This window comes from Caloenas nicobarica, chromosome Z (assembly GCF_036013445.1).
Source record: "Caloenas nicobarica isolate bCalNic1 chromosome Z, bCalNic1.hap1, whole genome shotgun sequence".
Classification (NCBI taxonomy): domain Eukaryota; kingdom Metazoa; phylum Chordata; class Aves; order Columbiformes; family Columbidae; genus Caloenas; species Caloenas nicobarica.
The window spans coordinates 22573030-22593939 of record NC_088284.1 but is presented as its reverse complement, the minus strand read 5'-3'; the positions used below and the strand labels follow the sequence as shown (position 1 = coordinate 22593939).

General features: G+C 53.4%; 2 protein-coding genes across 2 annotated transcripts in view; both read left to right on the top strand.

Annotated features, from left to right (window-relative positions):
- The window catches only part of TTC33 (tetratricopeptide repeat domain 33), a 37434-nt gene extending 34600 nt beyond the window's left edge, over positions 1-2834 (top strand). Inside the window, exon 5 of the mRNA XM_065656853.1 lies at positions 1980-2834. Coding sequence (XP_065512925.1) covers positions 1980-2330 — 351 coding nt within the window. The 3' untranslated portion in view covers positions 2331-2834. The remainder of the gene's footprint in view (positions 1-1979) is intronic.
- A 1215-nt stretch (positions 2835-4049) lies between these two features.
- ADCY10 (adenylate cyclase 10) lies at positions 4050-20822 on the top strand. The gene is made up of 24 exons (XM_065656896.1): positions 4050-4644; positions 6065-6262; positions 6556-6660; positions 7912-7950; positions 8584-8727; positions 9400-9609; positions 10457-10542; positions 11112-11303; positions 11418-11539; positions 12322-12398; positions 12611-12800; positions 13690-13742; positions 14125-14278; positions 14999-15191; positions 15520-15606; positions 16044-16324; positions 16918-17054; positions 17771-17896; positions 18084-18338; positions 18604-18952; positions 19449-19671; positions 20053-20157; positions 20316-20494; positions 20648-20822. The coding sequence occupies exons 1-24, from the start codon at positions 4050-4052 to the stop codon at positions 20820-20822; spliced, it is 4275 nt and encodes a 1424-aa protein (XP_065512968.1).
- Positions 20823-20910: the final 88 nt, after the last annotated feature.

Below are 20910 nucleotides of genomic sequence, written 5' to 3'. Positions count from 1 at the left end.
TCCACTATCTCATGAGCAAAGACAATCTTCTGTCTTTCAGAAAGGTGAAACCCATCAGGTGTCAGCAAACCTGGTGCCATCTAGGCCATCCCATTATCCAAAATGCAAAGTTCTGGTGGTGGCCCCAGCCACAGAGCCATGTATTAATAGAGCGTGTCCATCTGTTTCTCCTAATGTCACTGCCTGCAACTGGAAGGAGAGATGGGAAAATGACCTGTGTTTGTGATTCCCTTACCAACTGTCCCAAGGCTCTGAAGTCCCTTTTGATGGCACTTGGACTACGGGTTGCAGTGTTGTCGCCAGCCATGTGAAGGACCAGTAGCAGGTAGTAGTCTGAGGACCGTACCAGGCTAGGAAGTTTTCTGGTGATGTCCTTAACACGGGCTCCTGCAGGGTGGCAGAATTCCCTAGGAGGAGGGTCCATCCTTCATGTTGGACCCTCCGTTCCCCTCGGAAGGGAGTCCCGTACATCTATAACCATTTTTTTCTTCCTCTTGGAGGTGGTCCTAATGTGGGGGGTAGGCCTTTCTGATGCTTTCAACTCCTCTGTTGTAGATGAACGTTCATCCTCCTCATATACTGACTGGCCTTGCACATCCAGAGCCTCATACCTGTTGTACAGAGGCACCTGGGAGGGTGAGGTGGGCAAGGGGACCTGAGGGAATGTCAGGAAGATGTGCCAGGGGAGGTTTAGGTTGGACATAAGGAAAAGGTTCTTCCCCCACAGGGTGGTGGACACTGGAACAGGCTCCCCAGGGAGGTGTCCTGGCCCCAAGCCTGACAGTGTTCAAGAAGAGACTGGACAACACCCTCAGACGTATGGTGTGAACTGTGGGGTTGTCATGTACAGAGACAGGAGTTAGTCTCAATAATCCTTCCAACTCAGGACATTCTGTGATTCTAAGGAGTTTCACCTGCCACCCTGAATGTGGACTTGCCTCCATTCACTCCTTTCCCTTGAGCTACTGCCATCATCCTGGCAGGGAAAGCATCGTGACTCGCTTGATCTTGGTGTTTTTCTGGTTCCTGTCTCAGGGAGGCCAGAGGTCTCACTGGTCCCACCAGCCTGTCTCCTTCTCAGAGTCCCTGATACTTCATAATGTTTCTGCTTCCTCTCTTAGCTCTGCCACCAGGCTGAACATATTGTCCACCTGGTCACATCTCACACAGCTGTTGTCTCACTGATATGGATTTGTAATTCAAATCCATATCATCACTGTTTTCCTACCTGTCACAAAGGCTTCTGTACATAGTCACATGAGTTTGGCCACTCAGGTGGCCATTTCCATAACTGACCATACAGTCATAGATATGAAATACACGTGTGCCTGTGTGTACATACATGGAAGCTGAGTATGTAATGTCAGTCTTGACCTTTTCACTGTTGATAGAACTATAAATGCAAAGCAATTGTAATTCTTGGTCTAGCATTTTTCCAGTATTGTAGCAATCTCTTCTTATTGCTGGATATCACATCTACAGGGTTAGATGGTCACATTATTTTATATTTAACAACTTCTGGGTTTGAGTATTTGTATCTGTGGGACTTTCCCAATTGAGCTGAAAGACAGGACAAGCAGTATCAACTATACTTACTTGTATTAATATTACATGATTTGTAAGACTATAGAATTTCTTTCTTAGAGCAACTCTCCAAGTTGGGAGTTTGTCTGCCTTTGCCTATATAAATAAGTGTGTTTGCAACTACAAACCTCTTAGAGAAACTGCTTATCACAGGGCCAGGATTACTTGTAGCATTAGGGTTGTGTGTGAAATGACTGCATGCAAATTTAAAAGCAGAAATATTAGTGATACTTCAAATCCCAGTCATCCCTCTTCGTATTTCTTCAAACCATGTTTGTCTGCTTTTGTCTTCTCGTACATTGATGATATGAGAAAAGTGGGATACAGAATTTCTGTGATGAAATATGTAGGCTTTAAAGTGTTCAATCCTTGTTTCTTCCCTATTCTGTTTATAGGCAATCCGAAGTTTCCAGGTATCCTTACACATCTTTCCGATGAACCCTGAAGTATGGAAAGAGGACCTTTCCTGGGCGAGAAAACTGCATGAACAGCAGAAGGCAACAAAGACTGAGGCAGTACAAGCACTGGCGAAGGGAAAAGCACTTGCACAAGAATCAGTCCCAGACTATGACTTTGAAAGTGATGAAATTGTGGCAGTCTGTGCTGCCATTGCAGAGAAGGAGAAAGCTCTTTCAGCAGCTAAAACAGTGGTGATTGTGTCTGCTTCAGGTGCAGTAGAGACTGTTACTGAGAAGGAGAATTGTCCCACAACTCCTGATGAAACGCTTTTCATCAGAGCCCGATAGGGCAGCCTTATGGGTTGCCATACTGCTGTAAGGACTAGTGTTATTTATTCTACTGGGCTTGCTTTGGTCTTGTTTTTTTAAGCAGTGGGAGAGCCTATACGTATTAAAGAATTGAAGTTATTTTTCTTTTGAAAATGGGAAAAGCAATGAACTGGGTTGTTGATACATGCATATTTCTGGAGAAGAAAGCCAAGAGTTGATTCTAAAAATCTTATGAAGAAGTATAATGTCAAAATGCTTAACTACATTCTAACATCTGCTTTTCTCTTTATGTATTTCATAATTTCACATGGTAATATCTACATTTTACCAGTAATCAATAAGATTTTATTTAAACCTGAAAAGAAAAAGGGAGTTCTTAAAAATCTATCTCAATCATTATTCATTAACATTATGTTTCTTCCAGTTGAAGTGTCAGCTGTTCTCTGTTATCAGAAGTCTTTGTTTTGCATGTATGGGATTTTTTGATCTGGTTGAATAAAATCCTGACTTCTCTGCTGCTTAGTTATGCCTGTTTGTTCTTTTGGTTTTAAGAAGAAAAAGGGTTTCCATTAACCACTTCAGAATGATACTGGTTTAATCAGTTGGCTGCTTCTTTCTCTGCTGAATGTGTCAGTGTGTTGTAGTAAAAAAAAAAAAAAGACATCTCAGGAAAAATCCAAATAAGAGAGACCCAAAGGAGAAGACCTTTATTATTAAAAACAGGTTATAGTTTTTATTTCTTATACCGGTTTTATCGGTTTTATCATTGCAATCAGGAATTTATTCTTATTGTTTTTCATAATCACTAGTGGCAGTTGCCATGTGTTTGCTTTCTATATGAATCATATATTAAAATGCTGAAGTGTTGGAACGTCGTTAAAGAGGAAATCTCAGCAACAACAGTAGGCTAGGTGGATTAATTTTGCTTAATTTAAAATCTACAATTAAACATTTAAATATAGTTTTTCCCTTTGAATCCTTTTATATCCAGGGGAAAGAAATACCCAGCCTCAGAGGGCTGTTCATATGCCTTGCAATAGATAACTATCTTAAAATGAGTTGAATCAGCCTCCCAATGGTGCCTAATTATTTCCATTGACTACAAAGGAAGCTGAAGGTGACTGGCTGGCAGTGAACTTCAAATACTGAAACAGGGCAGATGCATTCCACTCTTCTAGATGGAGATAAGTATCTCTAAAATCTTGAACATAGATTATACTGATAATAAATCCTTTCTCACAATACTAGACACTAAAAAAGTATGGATCATACTGGTTTACTCTTGTTCCTGGAAGCTGAATATCTGTTGGTACTGGGGATCACAATTATAGAGGTGCCACTGGAAACTTACTTGGCCATACAAGGTAAGTGCTCCCGAGATCCTAAAATCAAAGAGAAGGAGGTAAAAACTAGTGTTGAGGGCAAGTGCTTGCTTAATTGGTTTTGAGGTCATATAATAGCTATAAAACTATAATAAACATAGATGGGACTGGGGCACAGGAAAACAGAAGCATGTGGCCTTGGGTGATTGGCAGGTTACAGACACCATGTGTTTACTGTAGGCCGTTATCATGTTAGCATCATGTTCTCACATGGATTTGAGTCTGTGGCCTGTGGTATCTCCAGAGAGGGCTACTTCAGAAGCAGGAGGAGCTTCTAAGGCTGGTTCCTGCCAGATGTGCAGCCCAGGCCCTTTGCCTTGCAGGCGTGCATAGTTCCTCTGCGAGCATCAAGATCATGGCGCCGCAGCCTGGCGTCCTGGCCTTCTGTGATGCGCTGCAGCGGGAGGTTGCCTACGGGCTGTGGCCTGAGAGACAGCGGGTCGCCTTGCACCGCAAGTGTGCCGCCTTCCTGGAGTGGTACGCACACCAGTGCAAGAGCTGCAGCCAGGAGGACTTTGTGCCCTTGCACCGCTTTGGCGTCACCAGCACGCAGGATGGAGAGAGCTGTCAGGGCCCTACTGACCTGGAGGACTCAGGCACCTGGGAGGCCTTGGTGCTGGCAGGAGAACAGCTGCACAGGAACAGGACCCACATCACCGAGGGTGTGCTGTGCACCATGCTCTGCAGCCCGGGCCCTCCAGGAGGCTGGGGGTGTGTGCTGGAGATCGGTGGCAGTAGATCTGCTAGCGATGACCCCGAAAGGGGAGGACAACCACAGCAGCCTGTCCTTGGTGTGCTGGGACCTTTGCAAGGATCCTTGCAAGCCCCCTGGGAATGGGAGCGCAACACTTACCCCGGGGTACGCAAGGAGGTGTCTAACACCCTGTTTTCTTTTGAGACACTGCAGATGCTGTGCAGCAGCATCAAACCTCCATGGAGGATGATTCTGGGTGAGCAGATGAGGTTTTGATTCTTTTGGAAGCCAGTGAGCTCAGGGTGTCCTGAGGGGGACAAAGGAAGTGCTGGCATTTGGCAGCCGGTTGTGACTCCAGCTTCAGGAAGAGGCTCATATTTTTCAGTCAGAAGTTGCTATTGAGGCTCACATGCAGTTTGAAAGATTACCAAACTTCAAAATCTTCCCGGTGAGACTTTTTGGAATTGTTAGAGTCTGTATGTGACTTCAAGAAGAGCTTCTTAACCGGACTATAACTTAAAACTAAAATGGTAGTCACTACGTAAAGCAACAAGGGTTTTAACAATGCAAAACAAGGCAAGAGACATAACAAGAGAAAGATTCTACACAAAATTTCAGGAGAGTCAGGAGCCAATAGCTCTCGCTCCTGGTGAGCACTGGATGAGCATGAGGATGGTGAGTCAACCACTTTCCTGGGCAGCCCGGTCCAACGCCTGACAACCCTTGCCATGAAGAAATTTTTCCTAGTATCCAATCTAAACCTTCACTGGGACAACCTGTTGTCCAATCGCTCATTTTCTGGGAGAAGAGACCAACACCCTCCACGCTACAACCTCCTTTCAGGTAGTTGTAGACAGCAATAAGATCTCCCCTCAGCCTGCTTTTCTCCAGGCTGAACAGCCCCAGTTCTCTCAGCCGCTCCTCATCAGACTTGTGCTCCAGACCCTCACCAGCTTCATTGCCCTTCTCTGAAGTCTCTCCAGCACCTCAATGTCTTTCTTGTAGGGAGGGGCCCAAAACTGAATTCAGTGTTCGAGGTACGGCCTCAGCACTGCAGAGTACAGGAGGACGATCACTGCCCTAGTCCTGCTGGCCACACTATTTGTGATACAAGCAAGGATGCCGTTGGCCTTCTTGGTTACTTGGGCACACTGCCAGCTCATATTCAGTACTCCCAGGTTCTTTTCCTCCAGGCAGCTTTCCAGCCACACTTCCCCAAGCCTGAAGCGCTGCATGGGGTTGTTGGGAACCCAGCCCTTGGCCTTCTTGAACCTCATACACTTGGCCCAAGCCCATCGAGCCAGCCTGTCCAAATCTTGGGGAAAGGGGGAAGCAGCTGCCAATTCAGCAGCAGTCGCTGCACGAGCCTCCCTTCAGCACTGTCCTCAAAGAAGTGGGGTGGCACTGGCCGCCCCTGACTCAAAGGCTTAGTGTCAAAGAGGGAGCCTGGGTCACAACGGCAGCTGCTCAGCAGGCGATGACATAGGGAAGATGTCACTGTGAGCTGATTGCATTGCATGAGGAGAGCCAACGGGTAAGCGATGACCTAGAGGGGACGTCACAGCCAGGTGATCCTCACAACCTCCGTGAGTGCAGAGTGTCTGTCGCCCTGCACAGAGGTTCTGGTCTCAGCGTGCAACTCGCACTGCGCAGTGAGCTTCTCGTTCTCCTCCCAGTTGTCTGTCTTCACCTGAGGTACCCCGTGTGCCACAGGGCGTTGACAATGGCTTCTCTCTGGGAGAGGGAATATCTTCACTCAAACCTGAAGAACATGGCAGCTTTCCTTCCTGGTCAGCAAAAAGCCAAGTATTTCTTCAGGCGTAATCTTGACATTCAGTCTGTCTTTGGAGTGCTGCTCGTCGTGGATATTTCAGGTGGCGTGAGCAGGGAGGAGCAAACACACACAAGAGGCATTTTGGGATGCACCAGGCCCTTTGGAGCCTGCCCATCGGGCAGAGTGTCTTGTCACTGCTGAGGTCTCCTCCTGGGATGCCCAAAGAGAGCGGGATGGGTGATGTTGGGCGGTCAGCCCCTGCTCCTGCCAGCACTGAGGCGGGGGCACGCGAAGCTGTGACCTACGGGCTCTGGGGCCGGGCAGCGTGGAACTGGCTGCCAGGTCCTCCAGCCCACGTGGGCATTTCCTGATTTCTGGGTGTCCCTCTTACAGGTTTCACTGCTTTGGCAGAGAAACTCGTCCACAGGAGCGGCACCGACAGAGGCACCGCTGAGCTGGTAGAAACGCTCAATAACTACCTCGCTGACATTACGGACGGTAAGAGCCACGCTGCAGGACTGTCTGGCCTCAGGCTGTGAGGCTGCGAGGCTGCTCATGGAGGGTGCGGGGCAGGCATGCTGGGCAGCCTGGTCCCGCCTCCTTGTAAGGGCTGGGGCTTTTTGTGGCCTGGAGGAACAGCGAGAGCAGACAGGCGAGTTCTAGAATCACAGAATCATAGAATCATTTTGGTTGCAAGAGACCGTTAAGATCATCGAGTCCAACCGTTAAAACTGGCACGAAAACTTGTCCCTGAGAACCTCTTCTACATGACTTTCTGACACCTCCAGGGCTGCTGACCCAATCGTTTCCCTGGGCAGCCTGCTCCAATGCCTGACAACCTTTTCTGTGAAGAAATTTTTCCTAATATCCAATCTGAACCTCCCCTGCTGCAACTTGAGGCCATTTCCATTCATCCTTCTACTTGGGAGAAGAGACCAACACCCTCCAAACTACAACCTCCTTTCAGGTAGCTGTAAAGAGCCAGAAGGTCTCCCCTCAGCCTCCTTTTCTCCAGGCTGAACAACCCCTGTTCCCTCAGCCGCTCCTCAGCAGACTTGTGCTCCAGACCCCTTCATTGCCCTTCTCTGAACTCGCTCCAGCAGCTCAGTGTGTTTCTTGTAGGGAGGGGCCCAAAACTGAACACACTATTGGAGGTGCAGCCTCACCAGCACCGAGTACAGGGGAACATCTTGACCCTTCCAAACAGTCCACGAGGCAGCACATTGTGGCCACTCCTTTGGCAGCACTTGCAGAGCAAAGCAAGAGAGTCCTCAAAGATGAGGAAGGGACCGGAGCATCCCTCCTATGAGGAAAGGCAGAGAGAGCTGGGACTCTTTAGCCTAGAGAAGGCTCAGGGGGCATGTTAGTAATGTGTCTAAAACCTGATGGGAGGCTGCGAAGAGGACAGAGCCAGGCTCCTTCCAGTGTGCCGCGCCACGAGCACGCACTGAAGCGCAGGAGGTTCCCTCAGTACATCAGGCAAGACTTTTTGACTGTAGAGGGGGACAGAGCACTGGCAGAGGTTGCCCAGAGAGGTTGTGGAGTCTCCCTCCTCAGAGTTACTCAGAAGCCCTCCAGCCACCGTCCTGGCCGCTGGCTCTGTGCAGCCAGGGAGACAGGCTGGAGCGGTGCTTTCCTGAGCTGTGGTGCACCCTCGCCCAGGGGCTGCTCCCCAGGCAGAGGGCTTGCCCTGTGTCTTCTGGAAGAAGGTGTCCACATGACTGTTCTTTTTCTTCTCTCTATGCGCAGAGATGCTGGTTTTCGGTGGAGACGTCTTGAAGTTTGCCGGTATGGACTTCAGACCCCAATGCCCGTGTGTACTGCTGTGCAGCATTTAACTGTTGTGGCGGCCATTTGCTCTGCTCTCATCTCAAGAGGCTCTTTGTGGCACCTGGAGCTAGCATTCTGACCATTGACAAACCCCCCATGCAGTGCCCTTTCTCCAGGCTTCTCTTTCCCCCGAGCAGTTTGCCTTTGGCAAGGGCTGTGCCTCCCCTCCCTCTGCCCCCACTTGTAGGGCCCTGGGCTGGGGGTGGGGGCAAGGAAGCCCTGAGAGGAGGAGACCCCCCCTAGAAAGTGCAGCCAAAGGGCTGTGTCAGGGTGGTGCTGAGGGGTAGGGGGGCCCTGGGGAGGGCAGAGCTTGGCTGCCAGGCTGCGAGGGGAGGAGGAGGTCCTGGTGTGCTGCAGCTGCAGAGGAGCGCTTGGGGCAGGGGGTGCCACCGCTACTGGCTGGCTGCTGCTGTGGCTGCATCGGGAGAGGGGAGGTGTCCCGGTGCCCAGGATGTGCTCCTCCAGGATGATGCTCTCCACAAGCCCATCATCCTCAGCATGTCAGCTGATTTCTGCTGTCCCTGCCACTGAGCCTAGGTTGGGGAGAGTCACGTCTCAGCAGAGCCTTGACCTTCCCCTCCTTTTCCACAGGGGATGCTGTGCTGGTGCTGTGGAGCACAACAGCCGAGCAGGTGTCGAAGACCCTCAGCCTGGTGCTGCAATGCAGCCAGCAGATCCGGAAGAAGTATGAGAGTCGTGACACCAACGTGGGTCAGAAGCTCGGCCTGAAGATAGGTACGGGCGCTGAGTCAGGCACAGATTCGTGGCACTTTCCCCTGCCACCGGCTGCTTCTCAGCGACAGGGGACGCAGGGATCCCCACCGGGGCTAGTGCCAAAGGAAAGCATCTCCTGCAAGCATCCGAGGGGCCAGCCGCAGTCAGAGTGGGAATGGGACACCATGGCTGCTGGCTTTGCGTGCGTTTGCAGATGCAGAGGAAGCTTAAAGACAAAGTGGTGTCAGATCAAATATTAGGGCCTTTCAATGTGTGCAGGAGGTAGCAATCCTTTCATTTTTTCAGGTGGGAGCAGCTTGGTCTCCTTTCCCCTTCTGCATTCTCTCCTGCCTTTGGCAAAGGAGAACTGCTTTGCTGAGGGTTGTGCGAAGGGCTTTTGCAGGCTGTCGTGTCTTTGCAAGCAGACAGCTACAGCCTGCCTGCATGTCAGCGGAGCAGGCACTGATCAAGCCCCTTGCCTTGCTGGGCTTCTGGGGCAGGCAGCTGGGTCAGATGCCCGGCACTCTCATCGCACTGTGAATGTCGACTTCATCTGCCTATTTCTAGATGCCCGTTTCAGGGCCCGTCTGCCCCCTGGGCTTCCGATTAGGTTCTGAACAGCTGAGATGCTGGGGGCCATAAAGCAAAAAATGTTCCAGTGTCAATTCTGCTTCTCTCTCCCTCTCTCACCAGTGGTCACAGCCGGGCCCATGAGCCTCCTGAGTGTTGGAGACGGCTCGCGGCATTACCTGTGTGTCTGCGGCCAAGCCGTGCATGACATTCACGAGGCCTGTGAGCTTGTGAAGGAAGGCGAAGTGATCCTGTCGGCCACCTCCTGGGAGCTCTGCGAGCAGCACCGGTTTACGACCGAGCATCTTGCAAACAACCGATTTGTGAAGGCAGGTGGATGGGATGGCCTCTAGAGCCATTCAGAGGAGCCAGACCTGGCCACCAAGGAGGGAGATGTCGGAAGACTGAGGAGCTGAATGTGGGGACACTTGTAGCTCTGGAAGATGACAGGCAGCAGAAGCTCTTGTCCTTCCATCTCAGGGGTAACTGTGAGCTGGGCTTGCTCGGTTTGAGGGGTCAGGAGGCACTAGAAGGCTTTTGGCTCCGCCAGCAATGCCCTCTGTGGGTCATGGAGCTGTTGTTGACAGCTGGGGGATGCTTGGCTGGTGCCTGCCCAGCTCTGTTGCTTGTGAGGAAGAACTTCTGTCCCATCCAGCCAGGCAGGCTTGTTCTCCCCTTTTCTGGGCAGTGACGGTGGAGGGCAGGATCTGTCCCCTGGGACACCTGGCAACGCCAGTGTCAGTGCTTTCGTTCTGTGTGTCTTCAGGTTACAGGCATGGAGCAGATGTTTTGGTCTGAATGCCAAGACACTTTCCACAAGTTGACAAGAAGGCCAACAAACCACCGTTTGGAAGGGCAAGGTGAGTGCCAGCTTCACCTTGTTCTGCGATTGTCCCGAAACACGGGCCTTGGCTGCTTTAGAGGCCAGAGAAGAACCACCTCCACCTTCTTTTGCCTTTCAGGTAGCACTCATGCTTTTAGCCTTCCTGAGCATCAGCTGGGGGAGCTGCTGCTGCCGCTGTCTCCTCCTTCCAGCAGACAGCTCTGCCCTGAGCACCTGGAGGTGGAAGCAGGAGTAACCAGAGAAGCCTCTTGGTCCTCTCTTTCTAGTACCAGCCCCTGCTTTCTAACACCTCGTAGTCCCATTCTCCCAGTGACCACCCGCATTTTCTCTCCCCAGGTGCCATGAGTCCTGTTCTCTTCTTGCCAAATTTTTCTGATGTGGAGATGCTTAGGACGTACATACCAGCACCTGCTCTCAGGATGGTACGGCCAGGTCTCCACTGCTAGGGGCCGCATTTTTGGAGGACACAAGAAGCAGCGCATTGCAGACATTGAGTTCTCACGAGAACAGACAACCAAAAGAAAATGCACACTGAGAAGACAATGAGGGGAACCTTGAGCCAAGGGGCACCAGTGCTGCACTGTTGTGTGCCTTGTCCTCAGAGAGACACGGGCAGTGGGAGGCGGACTTCTGTGTCCCTGTCTTACCGTGGGTGTGGGTCTGGATGTGCTGCGCACATGACAGTGGCATAGAAGGGAGATCCCACTGAAGTCACTAGAGCCTCCCTAAGGGTCTGCCCTCACATCCATACCCGTCCCAAGATGGGATGTTACTGGAGCACCTTTCTCTCCTTGTTGATTTGAGTTATGGTTGGGTGTCTGCCTGTCACAGGCTGGGTAGCCTGCCCGACATTTGCATGGAGAGGAGGTTTTTGTCCCTTCTGCGGTAGTACCCGCCACTGCCAGTGCACTTGCTCTCCCTCGGTATCTGATGTGGGCAGTAAACCTCCAGGAGAGCAGGCTGGTGAAGCCGTCGTGCTCTTGTCTTCCAGCTTGAAGACAGAGTGCCGCTGGCCCTCTTCTCCGAGCTGCGGCCAGTCAGCTGCCTCTTCATCCACCTGAAGTATGCTGGACATTTCACATCAGTGCATTTCCAAGAGATGCTCCACACCGCCACCAGGATAATACTCGAAGTCCTGCATCCTCACAAGGGTGAACTCAACAAACTGGTCCTGTTTGATAAAGTGAGCGCAGGGGAGCAATCACCTCCCCCGAGCCTGAGAGGGTGGGCAGTGAGCAAGAGGGAGAGACTACGTCCTAGGCATTGTAGCAAGATGTGCTGCATCTGTCCTTGGCAGGGCTGCACATTCCTCTGCGTGTTTGGGCTCACCGGAGAAAAGCTGCCTCATGAGAGCATTCATGCCTTGCAGAGTGCTATTCAGATCTTCCAGTCGTGCTCCACCATGCTCGAGGATGTACAGTGAGTGTGTGACAGGGGCGGGGGGCGCTTGCTGCCTGGGACGGCACAAGGGGGCTTACCAGAAAGAGATGTGCCTTCTAGCTTGCTGTCCACTGTCCCTGGCAGGTGCCCTGAGAGGTGGTGGCATGTGGCCCTGGGCTTAGCCCACGGCAGTTACGCAGAGTCCCTCCAAGCACACCCTGCCAGCCATCGCGCTGGCACCGGCGGCTGAGGGAACCGGGGCTGTTTAACCTGGAGGAAAGGAGGCAGAGACCTTCCTGTTCTCTACAGCAACCTGAAAGGGGGTTGTAGCATGGAGGACATGGCTTAGGGGTGCATTTGGCAGTGTTGGGTTAGTGGTTTGACTCGATGATGTTAAAGGTCTTTTCCAACCGCAATGGTTCTGTGATTCTAAGGGCAAGAGGCTCTTGGTGCCAGAGGCAGGCCCTTCTGGGCAGCTGGCCCATGAACGGGGATGGAGCCCAGCCACCTGAAGTCAAGTTGATGTCATCACAGGTGGTGACATCGTGGATACTTTCTTCTCTCCCTCTTTGCTCACCAGAAGGCTGTGGCCCTCTGCAGGTGACAGCTCGGGGAATGTGGCCTCAGAGGAAGTTTCCAAAACTTCTTGCATGTGCTCTACCCCTGTCCCTTGCACCCCTGAGCTCTCCACGTCCCCGTGACCCGTGCTGGCAGGGCAGGATGGCAGGTGGCCCAGGCTGGCGCCGAGGGGAGGTGCAGGAAGGGACGAAGCCGGGCAGGCAGGACAGCTGCTGAAGCCACACTCGTTGCATGTGTTCCAGGGAAGTGTCTGTTGCGGTTACCAGTGGGACAACATTCTGCGGAGTCACGGGCCACCCAGAGAGGCATGAATACACAGGTAGAAGGCGCGTGTCAGAGGCGCGGGAGGCTGGCGTGGGAGAGGGCCTGCCCAGCAGCCGGTCAGGAATGGCCCAGGGGTGGGAGAATGGGCTCTGTGGCCAGTTGTTGCCCTGGGTTTTGCTGGCCCCGCTGTACGGGTGATCTAGAAAATGTCCTGTGGGGCTGGTGGCACAGCTACATCAATGCCTGTGCTCTCTCTATCTCTGGCAGTCCTTGGCCAGACGGTGAATCTGGCAGCCCGGATGATGGTGAACTACCCTGGCCTGGTGAGCTGTGATGCAGCTACCTATGCCGCCTCTCGGCTGCCCGCTTACTGCTTCAAGGAGCTGCCGGAGAAAAAGTTGAAAGGCTTCAGCCAAACTTGCACTGTCTATGAATACGTGGGAATCACCAACAAGTGGTGAGTGTCCTCTGAGAGAACTGGATGAGGAAGACAGTGGCACCAAGGGCACAGCCTTGACCAGCAAAGAGGAGTTCTGCAGAGAAAGGCCAAGCTGGTCTCCCTTTCCTGTGGACGAGGCAGTTGGAAAACCTGGTATGAGAGGCTTTTTGCCTCTCTACCCTGCTGCCTTCTGCTGCTGAGAGAGCAGGAATGAAGCCACAGGGACAGGGAAGGTTTGTCTGTCTTGCTAGACACAACCAGGCCTTGCAGGCTCTGTCCAAACGCCCTTTGTGCTTTCCATGCTCTACTTGCTCCACCACACGGCCTGGCAATGCTGACCCAAGGAGGTTTTGTCCCAGCTGCTTCTGAGCAGGAAGCTTTGTGCCAGTCTGGCTCCCAGGAGGAAGCGGGGTCCACTGGGACACTCTTCCTCATGTTCTCCTGCTGAAATCTCTGCTCTGCCGCTGGGCCAGGATTTGACCTTCTCTTCGGATGACGGTTTGAATGTTAACATTGCCGTCTCTTCGAAACTACAGGAGGACTTGAAACATTATGGTGCCCGGTGCTTGGCATCCCAGCCCTTTCAGTGACACACGTCCTCCTTTCCAAGACACTTCTCTTTCTTGGCCAACGTGGTAGAGCTGTTTGCTATCCAGCAGCACACACGGCCTTCTTTCACCTGTCCCCGACTTCTCCGGGTTTGGCCTCCTGTCTTTCCAAGGCCAATGGGCTTCTTTATGCTTGAAGCTGTCCTATCGTGTCAGCTTGAATTTGGTCTGGAGGAACGTGCAGGGCAACAGGAGTTATGCGAGGAGCACACCCTGCCCCTCCGTGCCAGGCTGCTTCTCTACGTCTCGTGTCTTGTCAGCAACTAATGGGCTTGGGTTTTCTTTTCCCCTTCTTCTAGCATATTTGGCATGGGTCTTACGAAGAAGAGGTCAGAGTACGGCCCCTTGCTGGGTAGGTGGAGAACATCTCGCTCTTCTCAAGCCTGGTTTCTTCTCCCTGCCTGCAGCGACTCAAGTAATCCCTTCCAGTCATGCGCTGGATGACTGCGGGGAATTTTGTGGGGCCGGCTGAACCTCTGTGCCTGGGGAAGGGGAGGGGGGCAGGACAAGGAAGTGGGCATGGGAGCTGTGCTGTGGGGCAGGCAGGTCCCTGCCATCCTGAGGAAGGCAGAGGTGCAAGAGCTGGCATGAGTGGGTGGAAAGGAGGCCTGGGTGTAGGCAGCTGGGGGATGTGGTGGCAGGGTGGGAAGCAGCCGTGGAGGCTGCCAGCAAAAGGGACAGCTCTTTGCTTTTGAGCTCGCCCCAGCAGCTCATTTTCTTGTTTGCTTTCACAGGTCGGGAAAAGGAGATAGAGGTCTTTCAGAGCTGCTTGAAAGCCTACCAGGATTTTCGAGAAAGGCACGTCCTGGTATTTGAGGGCTCGACAGGCTCTGGAAAGAGCCACTTACTTACTGAACTGGCCTACATAGCCCAGGATGCTGGCCAAAGGTACAGATTTTTGACCTTTAGCTTTGGGACACTGCCCCGGCCCATCCCCTGACAGCCATGGAACACTCCACCCCTCTGCCAGTGCGTCTGGCTCTGGGACTGCAGCCTCCGGGACTGCAGCCTCCCCAAAAAGCCTCCTGGATACACTCCCTAGGAGCTCCTGTGTGCCCTGCTCCCGCCTCTGTCTCTGGGGATTTGGAGGTGTCTTCTTGAGCCATGGCCTTTCCTCCTTCACCCTCGAGTGTGGCACAGATAGAAGGGAAGAGCCCACGCTCAGTACTTTTCATCTGACTCCGGACCCCACAGAGAGCAGGATGGCCTGTCGCAGAAGCCTTGTTTGCCCTCTGCCTGGTTCCCAGAAGGAGCACTGGGGCAGAAAAACCTTCCTGTGCTGTGGGAGGCAGACTGCTACAGTCTGGAGCCCAAAGGCAAACTCGCCACTTGCTCCATCCTTGCCTCTTAGCCCTGTGCGCCCTTGTGCGGGGGAACATAGAGAGATCTGGGCCAGCACCGCGGAGACACAAGCCCCAGACATGACTCTCCCTGTGGCCTGGCAACCACTGCCCCTCTGTGGGCTTTCTCATAGTGGAAAGCTTGACCTTCTCTGGGAAACACCTGGAGATGGGTCCTGAAGAGTTTTGCCCAAGGGCATCTCCACCCCTTTAGTCTTCAAAGGCTTGGGCTGTTGGGGATCTCAGTGCCTTTTGTTTTGTGTGGCAGGGTAGTTGCAGTGGAACTGCTGGAGATCAACGTGAGGCAGCACTACGCTGCCCTCCGTACGCTAATGGCCAGGGCCCTGGGCCTCCAGGACTGTGAACAGTGCAGTGACATGGAGCAACGGCTGGAGACAGAGCTGCAAGGGACAATCGAAAAGAGCAGATATTGCCTCCTCAATGACCTTCTCACTGTCCAGGTGAGAGCAAGAGGCCTGTCTGGCTCTGGAGAAGGCCTTCTGCTGAGCTTTTCTGGGTCCGATATGGGGTAGGCGTGCTGCTGGGAGTGCCTTAGCTCAGGGGTGCAAATCGCAGGGGTCATAGCAGAAGATCGCCCGTTTCTGGGCCTGGGATCTCCCTGTCTGTGGTACGTTCATGTCCCACGCCACCTCCAGCAGTGCCCGGTGCCTCATTCAGCACCCTGGAAGTGGCGTTGGAGAGAGGTGGTTGGCACTGCGGTCTTGCTTGGTGGGTAGGTGCGCCTAGCCCTGGAGCCATGTTTCTCCCTGACTCTGCTTTTCTGGCCAGTTTCCCATCTCGAACGAGATTGGCAAGATGAATGAAAATGAAAGAATAGAAGAACAGTTTGCGACTTGGGAGAAAGTGCTAGAGAAGGTGAGCATTTCTCCTTCCTTCCTCCTGGGTCAGAGAAGGAAGAGAACGCTGCCAGCTGCGGGCTCTGCACCGCAGCAGTGTGAGCGGGCGGGAGGACCACGGGCCCCGGTCATGGCCGGTCAGGGCCTGAGAAACCCCCACCTCCTCCACACAGCCCCACAAACAGCCCTGATAACTCTCCTCCCGTAAAGTGTGCCGTGAAGGAGCAACAAGGTCTTCTGCCTTCCCTTGCCCAAGCTCCATCCTTCTGCAGGGCAAGTGATATGAAGTGTGAGCTTAAAGTCTCAAAGAAGCTAAGAGTCAGTGAGCTTCTGAACGGGGAAGTGGCCGGGGAGACACTTCAGAGCATCCTCTCAAGAGACAGAGGCTAAATCTCCTTCCTCGGAAGACACTTGAGAACCCACCTCATTCACCTCAGAACAACCTGCTTTTTTCAGATCCTTGGAGGAGAATTTAGAATATTTCTCATCGACAATGCCCATTTCCTCGACCCTGCCTCCTGGATTCTCATGTCAAGAGTGCTCCAGAACATCCCTGTCTTCATGGTCATGAGCTTAGCTCCGGACTACGTTGGGACAGAGAAACTTTACAAACTCGCAGCAAACACCAGGCTCCAGACATTCACCCTTCTTCACCTGGGCGAGCTGAAACTTCCAGCTGTGGTGCAGAAAGTCTGCCAGGCCCTTGGAGTAGTCGGCATCTCCAGGGATCTAGCAACGTAAGTTCAGGGCAGGGCAGCTCCTCCTGAGGGCCTGAACCCACGCAAACTGTGGAAGGGAATCGACCCCCCGGGAAAGGGAGCGCAGGGCTGCTGGAAGCATCACTGACTCCAGCGAGTACTGGATGTGGGTTGCTTGTTATGCCTCGTCCTTGCAGCTGTGAGCTGAGAGTGGGCAACTGCTGAGACATGGAGCGTGGGAGGTGTCAGCCCTTCCCTGTCACACAGGGAGGAAGAATGCGGAGCCCAAGCGTGGCTGGGGTGTGAGCGGGCCTTGGTCTAGGTGGCCAGGCTGTGGGGGAATTCCCTGGGGCAGAGGTCCACCCCTCTGCCAGAGGATCCGGGCTCCTGAGGAGAGGCAGGGCTCGCTGCTTTGGGCATTGTCCACAGTTCTTTTGCCGTGGACTTCAGCGAAAGCTGGAGGTGCAAGCGGGCCCAAAAGCCCAAGCCAGCGGGAGGACCGTCCCTATCAAAAGCGAGGTGTAGCTGTGACAAGGATGCCAGCTACCCCATTATGCGCAAATGACTCGTTGCCCACCTGAACTGTGTTTCACCTTTCTTTGCTGCTTGCCAACGGGTCTGCTCCTCTCCAGGTTCCTGATGCAGAGAAGCTTGGGGAACCCATACTACTGCGAGGAGCTGCTGCGCTACCTTTGTTGCAACGACTTGCTCTTGTTCCGGACCCAGAGGCAGGGTGAAACAGCAAAGGAGAAGTGGGAGAGCCTGATCAGTAAGTGCTTTTGCTGCTGACTTGCAAGTTGCTGTGGTGCATTTTCCACAGCACAGTCTCGGCTCGTTGTTGCCCCATGGATCTGGGCAGAGTCAGATCTTGCAGCAGCACAGAACTTGCTCTGGTGGAGATGTGGGCTCCTGTGTGCCTTGCTCTTGGGACAGCCAGAGCAGCGGCAAGTGAGTTGCGGTGGCTTGGAGGGCCCTAAATTCTTGGGGCAGTGGTTGGGCATCTAAAACACAGGGGTAACGGTTCCACAGCACGGGTGTTTCTAGTATTCCTTAGGGATTCGAATGGGCACATAATTTACCTGGCAAAATGGCCTCGGGAACAGCCAGGACTGACAGACATTACATTTTGCATTATCGCTGGCAATTTCCCAGGCTGTGGAGGTAGTACTGTTGAAGGCAGCAATGCTGCTGCTTTCGGTGCTGGGGTGTTCAGTTGCCCCTGGGACATCTGGAAGCTTTGACTGAGGGACTGTTTGGGAAAGCTGGTCTGAAGGTGGAACAATTTTGGGAGGGTCATGCAAAGAAACGCTTGCAGTAGAAGCTGTTTTGCTCTGCTTAACGACCGTGTTCAGCACAGGCAGGTCAGTGTGCCCACACTGGACCATGTGAGGTGGGACTTGTTCCACCTCAGGTGAATTCTGAAACCTTTGCAACCTACAAGTCACTTTGCAAATTGCCTTATTCATGCTCCCTTGCTCCATCCAGCTTCTGCAGTCGAGGCTTCGCTTCTCATGTCAACCTCAGGCTCCACAGCAGAGAAAGACGGCAAGGTCTGCATCATCAGACCAGACATCAGCCTGGACACCACGGTGCTGCCCACTACCCTGAAAGGTGAGGGGCCAAGCCATTCTGAAGACAACCAACATCGGTTGTGATTGCCCAGTGGGTGCAAGGAGGGGATCCCAAGGAGAAGAGGCCAAAGTCTACTCCATTTCATGTTTTGAAACTTTCCAGCCACTCTGGCCGGAAACACTCATGGTGAACAGGCAAGACAGAGGCACATTGCTTCTTTTGACAGAGATTGTGCTGGCTCAGCTGGACCAATTAAGACCAGAAGAGCAGATGATTTTGAAGTTTGCAGCTGTCATCGGCCCTGTGTTTACCACCCAGCTGCTGTCACACATCGTTCCTGCTGCCGACAGGCACAAGGTGAATTGCCTGTTGGACACGCTGGTGAGCAAAAACATCCTGAAGTGGCTGAAAATGACAGAGGTGCCAGAAGACGCCCAAGATCATACCGAGGGGCCAGCCACCTCTGTGCAGGCAGAGGCCAGTAAGTGGTAGCAGTAACGCGGACAAGGGAGCTCCCAGCTGTGTCCCAGTGGGGCTCCCACGGGCACGGAAGGCTGCCCAGGGCTTGTTTTGGCTGGCAGCAACATCCCCAGCTCCTGCCTGGAGCACAGCTGAGCACTGTGTCCCCAGGGCTGTGCTCGCGTCAGCAAGGCAAGCCGGGCCCTTTCACCTCGTGCGGAGTGCAGTAGCGCCAGTTCGCTGCCACGATGCAGCTCGGGCTGATGCAAAGGCCCTTTGCCTTGCAGGCGTGCATAGTTCCTCTGCGAGCATCAAGATCATGGCGCCGCAGCCTGGCGTCCTGGCCTTCTGTGATGCGCTGCAGCGGGAGGTTGCCTACGGGCTGTGGCCTGAGAGACAGCGGGTTGCTTTGCACCGCAAGTGTGCCGCCTTCCTGGAGTGGTACGCACACCAGTGCAAGAGCTGCAGCCAGGAGGACTTTGTGCCCTTGCACCGCTTTGGCGTCACCAGCACGCAGGATGGAGAGAGCTGTCAGGGCCCTACTGACCTGGAGGACTCAGGCACCTGGGAGGCCTTGGTGCTGGCAGGAGAACAGCTGCACAGGAACAGGACCCACATCACTGAGGATGATTCTGGGTAAGCAGACAAAGTTTTGATTCTTTTGGAAGCCAGTGAGCTCAGAGTGCCCTGAGGTGACAAAGGAAGCGCTGGCATTGGGCAAGTGGTCATGACTTCAGCTTAGGGAAGAGGCTTTCTGTGGGGTGGGAGCTGGGAGGAGATGGCCGTGGAGATGCGAGAGAGCTTGAGGAAGCCTGTGGGCTCAGGGTGGTTGTCCCACTCCACTGGAGCAGCTCTTGCTTTCCAGTTCCTACAGAGTAGCTCTGCAAAACCTGCACAGGAAAACCCACCACAGAGACTTGGGTGGTTTGCCTGTGGCAGGTGACAGAAAGCCCAGCTTGCCGTTTTTCTTCCAACCTGCAAAGCACTTGTATGAGTCACGCCTGCCTGTGACCTGGTGCTCTGTGTTGAAGAAAGAGCTTTTGATGCCAGCTCTGTGGGTAGAAAGACCAGCATAGCTGATGCCTGTGTATTCTTTGCTCTCCTCTTCCCCTGGGAATGCTCCTCTGACTAGTGCGGCAGGGCGGTTTCTGGCAAAGAGTGATCAGACAACTGGGCTGCCCAGCAAGACCGACGGGAAGCACGACGGCATATGCTCATGTGAATGCGAAGCCATCGTGGAGTCGGTGCTTGTTCCTTTGCCTCACCACTACCTGGCAATGGGCGATGCCTCCAGAGCCTTCTACTACCTTCTGGAGTGTGCAGCTGCCTACCTGCATGTCTCCAACAACTACATGGTGAGTTGTCCTGCTTACCAGCACCTGCCGTGCACGGAGGCCTCTCAGTCGCCTGGCTCTGGGCAGGACAACTTGGCTGTTGCAAGAGGGCATGCCTTCATGGGGCCTTGGAAGGGAAATGCTGGGGTCAGACCATGACTCGTTCCTCCGGTTTCCCTCTTCTGCCGCAAGAGACAGAAGGCACTGTGCCCTTAGCACGAGGGGCATTAGCAGGGAGGTGGTGTGAAGGGTCAGTGCTGCCTGTGCTCTGAGCCAGTGGGACTGTGTTTGAGCGGGCATCACCAAGGGTTGAGAGGTGTCAGAAGCAATGCAAGAGGGAGGACAAGGCTGGCCGTGGGCTCCGCACCCGCGCTCACCTGCTGCCTGTGTTCTTGCACAAAGGCCCTCATGAAGCTGAACGAAGCGGAGGTCCTGAGGAAGTCATTAAAGGACCCAAAAGTGATAGACCGCTTTGATGAAGCCACCTTCTTCAGCCTCGAAGGGGAGGTAAAGAGACGGGGAGGAGTGGAGCGATGTCCTGGGGAATGGAGCTGGATGTGTTCCCCAGTTGCCGGGCATATCCTGGGCATCTTCAGCCACTGGCAGATTCCCGCAGTCTCGTGGGCAACTAGTCCACCTCAGGATGTTTCCCTTTTCCTGTGCAGGTCTGCTGTCGTATGGGACACGTCAAGCTGGCAAAGAAAACCATCAGGAAGGCTTTGAGCCTGCTCAAAAGGCAGTTCCCCCGGACCTCCATTGGAGCCTTTGTCACATCTCAGAAGGAGAAATTGCAGTGGCCCGCTTATGCTGCCAGGAGAGTGTCCTTGCTTCCGCAGAAGGCCCGGTAAGAAGCAGAACTGAGAATCCCGGGGAGGAAAAGCCATTTCCTACCTGGTCCCAGGCATCCAGGCCCAGACCTGCCCAGACTGGAGGCCTTGTTGGATTTAGCGCTGTAGAGCTGGAGCCTCTGGGCCCAGCAGTTTCTCTTGTGTTGCAGGAGGAAGAAACTAGCCTGGCTGCTGCAGCAGAGCTGCTGCCTTTCCTTACTGGACCACCTCTTCAGCCTGGAGGACACTTCCAGCGGGCGGACGTTCTCCCACCTGGCAGCACGCATGAAGGCCAACACGCAGAGCACAGCAGTCTTGTATCGGGCAGAAGACTCCCACGACTGATAGACCTAGACCCGAAGGCTGTAAACAAAGTGCTCTCTCTTCCAACATCTCTTTTATGATGAACTTTGTTGTCAGGCCTTTCTTCCTG

Coding starts and splice junctions, on each gene's coding strand:
- ADCY10 (XM_065656896.1), top strand. CDS start 4,050: ATGGCGCCGCAGCCTGGCGTCCTGGCCTTCTGTGATGCGCTGCAGCGG. Junction 6,263..6,555: donor GCTCGTCGTGGATATTTCAG/GTGGCGTGAGCA, acceptor TCCCTCTTACAG/GTTTCACTGCTTTGGCAGAG. Junction 18,953..19,448: donor ATCACTGAGGATGATTCTGG/GTAAGCAGACAA, acceptor TCCTCTGACTAG/TGCGGCAGGGCGGTTTCTGG.